This window comes from Amphimedon queenslandica, unplaced genomic scaffold (assembly GCF_000090795.2).
Source record: "Amphimedon queenslandica unplaced genomic scaffold, v1.1 AMPQUscaffold_11376, whole genome shotgun sequence".
NCBI lineage: Eukaryota > Metazoa > Porifera > Demospongiae > Haplosclerida > Niphatidae > Amphimedon > Amphimedon queenslandica.
The window spans coordinates 4,672-9,412 of record NW_003548382.1 but is presented as its reverse complement, the minus strand read 5'-3'; the positions used below and the strand labels follow the sequence as shown (position 1 = coordinate 9,412).

Here is a 4,741-nt window from a genome sequence, read left to right as displayed (position 1 = left end):
AAAAGAGATTAGCAACTGTCATGACTCTGGAAAGGTTTGTGCAACAATAATTATTATTAGTAATTTACTGAGTAGTTACATTAGTTACGAATCAGGACGTATCATAATAAAGGAAACACACCCAGCTATGTCAGTTTATTTTATTTGGTGTGGCTCAGGTAAATTCTGCATATACATTGCATATTGCATTCTTTATTTTAATAATATTGCCAAACAGTGTATGTTAATCAAAAGGAAACTGACGTCAGAACGGATAGAGTTTTTGATTTGACTGTTAATCTCCTTAAGCCTGGAGATTGGTTTGGGGTAAGTTACTAGCTATTAATAACTGCATTCCTTATAAGGAAAGAGGAGTACTATATAGAACAAAGCACAATGTTACTGTCATCAGTCGAGGATATGTGGAATTACTTGTAGTACGTGGGAAGGTAAGAAACTATATAAAAATTAATTTGATATTTTGTCTGAAGGATTTTCATGAGATATTAGCAAACTCAGTATTAGACAAAACACAAGCTGCTATCCAATACTTAAGGTAAATCAATTTTCTCATTTTAAAAATTTTACTCTCCATCATTTCAAATCATTACCAGTGAGCTACCATTAGTCAGTGCTTGGCCTGTTCATTTACTCTCCTCATCTCCGGATTTCATTTATGCAAAATATTTCAAGTTAGTAATGCACAATAGCAATAGTAATTATTGCTAATAATTGCACGTAGGTATAACAGTATTGTTGTTCAATGTTCTCCTAATAATAGACCAGACTGGATAGTAGCTGTTAAAAGAGTAAGACTTTACTACAGTGTAGGCTAAAAAATTATGCATTGATTTGTAATAGGGTAGTTGTAGAATTATTATTGAGTTTCTGGAGCATGCAAAAGAGAAGGATTCATTCACATTACCAATAGTACCTCCATCTGTGTGTCTGGTATCAGCTAATTACAAGTTGAGGGATAATAGGAGGATTGTTAGGAGACGCTACATGCAACTGAATACTGTAGAACCAGGAGAGTGCTTTGTAAGATCTTAGTAAATGCAATATTAAAAGAATAATCTTTGTTTAATGCAGGGAATACAGCTAATTTATAACAAGCCAGCCTGCAGGATGAGTTTAGTGAGTGCAGTTTATGTTGGCAGCTGCTATTGTTTATTTGAACAGATGAGTCGTGGTTCAGAGTGTGTACTAGTTAAAAGACACTTCTTTATTAAAAATACAAACCCTGACCTATTGAGACTTTTTAGAACAGAAGTAAGAGGAAAAATAAGTGTGTAAATATCATTTATTATTATTATTATTAGTCTGGATATTTTCCAGAGAAGAGCCAATTAGTTGGTGCCATCAATGAGCAGAATAAATGGAAACTATTTAAAAAGCAAATTATTCATGAGCTTCATTAATAAAGTTATAAAAATTAATAACCATCAAATTGCTGGGTGTGACCGTATTTTAACCACGCCTATAAAAATATGGCGTCTGATAAGCCAAGTCGAGAGCAGCAGAGTCCAGAAATGATAGCATTTCATTCTCAGTACAGTGCTCTGGCCGACACACTCTCTGGGAATCAATCAGTCATCCTTCCATTTGCTACTCATCTCTACACTAACGATATAATAGACAAGACGGTGCATCAAAATGTACAGGACTCGAGGAATCCCCCATACGAGAGGGCAGTCACCATACTCTCTGCCATCGAGTCAGTTAAAATGAAGCTATTGCCAGAGAAGACGTTCAGAGCAGTTGTGTTAGCCTTGAGAAAGATTGATTTAAGCATGACGGCTAACAAACTTATTGAAGCACTTGGTAAGTTGGTACAAAAAAGAATTATTTGAGGAATTATTGTTTGTGTTATGTTATTATTATTATTTTTATTGTTGTTATAGAGGCTAGTGGTGGTACAGTTCCCCCTGATTTGGTTCCTCAACTTTCGCCCAACGAAAGTAGAACCTCTCTCCCTGGTCAGTATTGATACTATTTATAGTAACATTACTATGACATTCTATTTATAGGTGATTCACAATTACCAGTCCTTGAAGGTAATTTATTATTCATGTATTTATTATTTTATTATGAATTAGATACTGAGCCTGATATTAATGATTTAATGAATTTTGTTGCAGTTCACATAGTTGGAGATCAATGGAAGATGGTATTAATAATATTTTAAACACTACAAGATGGACAATTCTTTCTTGCTTCTCCCTCCCCTTTCTCTCTCTCTCTCTCTCTCTCCTCTGTTTTGAATATAGTTAGCTAACAGTCTTGATTTTGATGAAGCAGAGATTGAATCAATAGCTATCAACAATCAGGATGAAGTGTTGGAGTGCTGCAGGGATTTATTCAACACCTGGAGGAGTAAGGCTTACCCTCCATATCTCTGGTCTGAGCTCCAGACTAGACTGTGCAGTCCTACTGTGAAGTTAAATGCTGTAGCTCAAGAAATACCAAAAAGGAGAGAGAAACAAAAGGAGATGGATAGTAAGAGAGAGAGGGAGACAGGAGAGATGATTTTCTAGTTTTATTTCTCTGACAAGATATTGGATTATAATATCTTTATTTTATAGAGAAATATGAAATTTACCAACACTTTGACTCACCAACGATTGCAGTGCTAATGCAAAAGGTAGGTTGTGAGGTCTCAGATAAATGGAGGGGGATAGGGAGTGAGCTGGGACTGAGTCCATCTACATTGAGCACCATTGGGAGAAAGCGTGGAGATGATACTCTCAAGATTATGGAAGTTTTCTCAAAATGGCAGGCACAGCTAACTACTCCTAATACCTGGTCTAGTGTATTGATTGCTCTCTCCTCTCCTCAGGTCAAAGAGAGGAAACTAGCTGACATTATTTGTAGTGATTTGAAAAAATAATTGTTACTATTTTTGTGTAATCATTAGTGTATAGTGTCTCTGAGTGTAAGTTGACAATTAAAAATTTTATTTTATAATTTTTACACTTAAATTTAGTCATAATTGAAAAAGGAAAGATACAAAGAGCAAAATTTATGTGACTGCTATGTGTGTATGTCTTGGTAAAAAAATATTAGGAAGGGGTACATGTAGTTAGTGTCACTGTGGCAATTGCTGGTTCTTTTAATTGCTGGTCTGTAGTGTATTTTGATTGCTCTCTTCTCATTCCGGTCAAAGAGGGGAAATTAGCTGACAGATTTGAAGAATTTTATTATTGCATGAGCATAATGATTAAGTGCAATATAATTAGTGACACCTAACGACAGATTTAAACATTGCATAAAGTATACTATAGGTTTAACAAAATAAAAGAATTATACAAAATTAGGGGCAAAAGTCAAGAAATTTAAGTCTTTCACTAATGTCACGATAATAAGGTAATGAAGAACAACGTTGCCAATGGTACTTGTTAAGACTGATTTCTAATATCTTGTTTGTTTTGAGAGTTTCCATCAATATGACTATACCATCAGAATCAATGTTATTATACTGTAGATCAAGTCGAGTCAGTGTGTTGTTAGTGAGTAAAAGTTCAGCTAGTGACTGAACACAAGCTGAAGTAATGCCAGGATTGTGATTAAGATCTAAAGAAGACAGCATCAAGTTGTGCTTTAATGATTGTGCTAATGCTATTACTCCGTCATCATTGATGGAACCATCTTTGATTACTAAATGCTTTAATGTCCGGTTGTGTGATAACTGATATGAGGATGAACGAATGACATCAGAATCTAGTGGGGTGCAATTTAACTTGATCACACCTATTGATCTTATCTCTAGCAGAGCTGGTATCAGGAATCGTGGAATATCAGGAGTTGATCTATTGATGTCAATCCAAAAGTACTTGGCTTTCATCCTGACTAGCAACTCTTGACATTGTTTTATTGAAACATCACATAGCCTAACTCCATTATCATGAAGTACTACTGACCCAAGCTCTTTTCCTAACATTAAAAGGACAAAATAATTAAGCAGTGTATAAATAATGTAAAAATCCTCAATACTTACTTTCTCTCAATTTTAATAGCTGATCAATATTTGCTGACTCTGGTACTTCAGTTAGTGAAAAATGCATTTCCTGTGGTTTGTTCATATCATAATAATAATAATCATCATCATCTTCTTCATCTATTATAATTAATGAATAATAATGTCACATATAGCCAAACTTAGTGTAAATTCAACCTACAATAAAGGCCTTTATGGGGAAAATCTCCTTCCTCTTCTTCTTTGTCCTGTGACTGTTTCTGCAGTACTTGTATCGGTTCTTCAATAGCTAATTAGTACAGAATAATCTAATGTAATTGTATTACAATTAACCAAATATACTTTCATTTTTTTCCTTGATAGTAGCCTTTAAATTTTCAATCTCCAAATTTTGTGCTTTATTAATTTTTTTCAATTCTTCATTTAACTCTATAGACTCAATAATTCAAATTAATTTGAATAAAATACAGCATTCACCTGATAATGCATCTTTTTCCTGCTTTGTTTGAAAATCTTTTTTAATATCTTGATTATCTTCTATTTGGTGCAGAAACTCTTTCTCCTCATCTGTTAGTATGCAAATGTATTATTAAACTGCTACAATTAGTTTATTACCACTGCAATGATCTTTTTTCGCTTTTCCTTCCAAATCCTGACTGTAGCCCATTATTATCTGTGACAATAATAATTAAAGGCCATTAACACAAGCCATAAATTACCACATAATCTTTATTCCATAAAGTACAGCTGCCTACTTTGGGAAATCCTGGTGCAACCTTTAACTTT

General features: G+C 33.9%; 3 protein-coding genes across 3 annotated transcripts in view; 2 read left to right on the top strand and 1 right to left on the bottom strand.

Annotated features, from left to right (window-relative positions):
• The first annotated feature begins 6 nt into the window (after positions 1-6).
• LOC105315222 (uncharacterized) lies at positions 7-1,418 on the top strand. The gene is made up of 11 exons (XM_011409783.2): positions 7-34; positions 85-158; positions 218-306; positions 345-428; positions 471-535; positions 594-671; positions 722-788; positions 841-1,020; positions 1,072-1,116; positions 1,162-1,251; positions 1,302-1,418. The coding sequence occupies exons 1-11, from the start codon at positions 21-23 to the stop codon at positions 1,398-1,400; spliced, it is 885 nt and encodes a 294-aa protein (XP_011408085.1). The 5' UTR covers positions 7-20; the 3' UTR covers positions 1,401-1,418.
• Positions 1,419-1,452: 34 nt separating this feature from the next.
• Positions 1,453-2,984, top strand: LOC109589379 (uncharacterized). Its single transcript, XM_020005470.1, has 6 exons — positions 1,453-1,803; positions 1,884-1,958; positions 2,010-2,036; positions 2,079-2,149; positions 2,250-2,478; positions 2,565-2,984. Exons 1-6 carry the CDS (start codon positions 1,470-1,472, stop codon positions 2,867-2,869), a joined length of 1,041 nt encoding a protein of 346 aa, XP_019861029.1. The 5' UTR covers positions 1,453-1,469; the 3' UTR covers positions 2,870-2,984.
• A 230-nt stretch (positions 2,985-3,214) lies between these two features.
• Positions 3,215-4,741, bottom strand: part of LOC109589377 (uncharacterized) — a 3,209-nt gene continuing 1,682 nt past the window's right edge. Inside the window, exons 3-9 of the mRNA XM_020005467.1 lie at positions 4,675-4,737; positions 4,571-4,628; positions 4,433-4,522; positions 4,298-4,384; positions 4,158-4,244; positions 3,977-4,096; positions 3,215-3,912 (exon numbers count right to left, since the gene is read on the bottom strand). Coding sequence (XP_019861026.1) covers positions 3,293-3,912; positions 3,977-4,096; positions 4,158-4,244; positions 4,298-4,384; positions 4,433-4,522; positions 4,571-4,628; positions 4,675-4,737 — 1,125 coding nt within the window. The 3' untranslated portion in view covers positions 3,215-3,292. The remainder of the gene's footprint in view (positions 3,913-3,976; positions 4,097-4,157; positions 4,245-4,297; positions 4,385-4,432; positions 4,523-4,570; positions 4,629-4,674; positions 4,738-4,741) is intronic.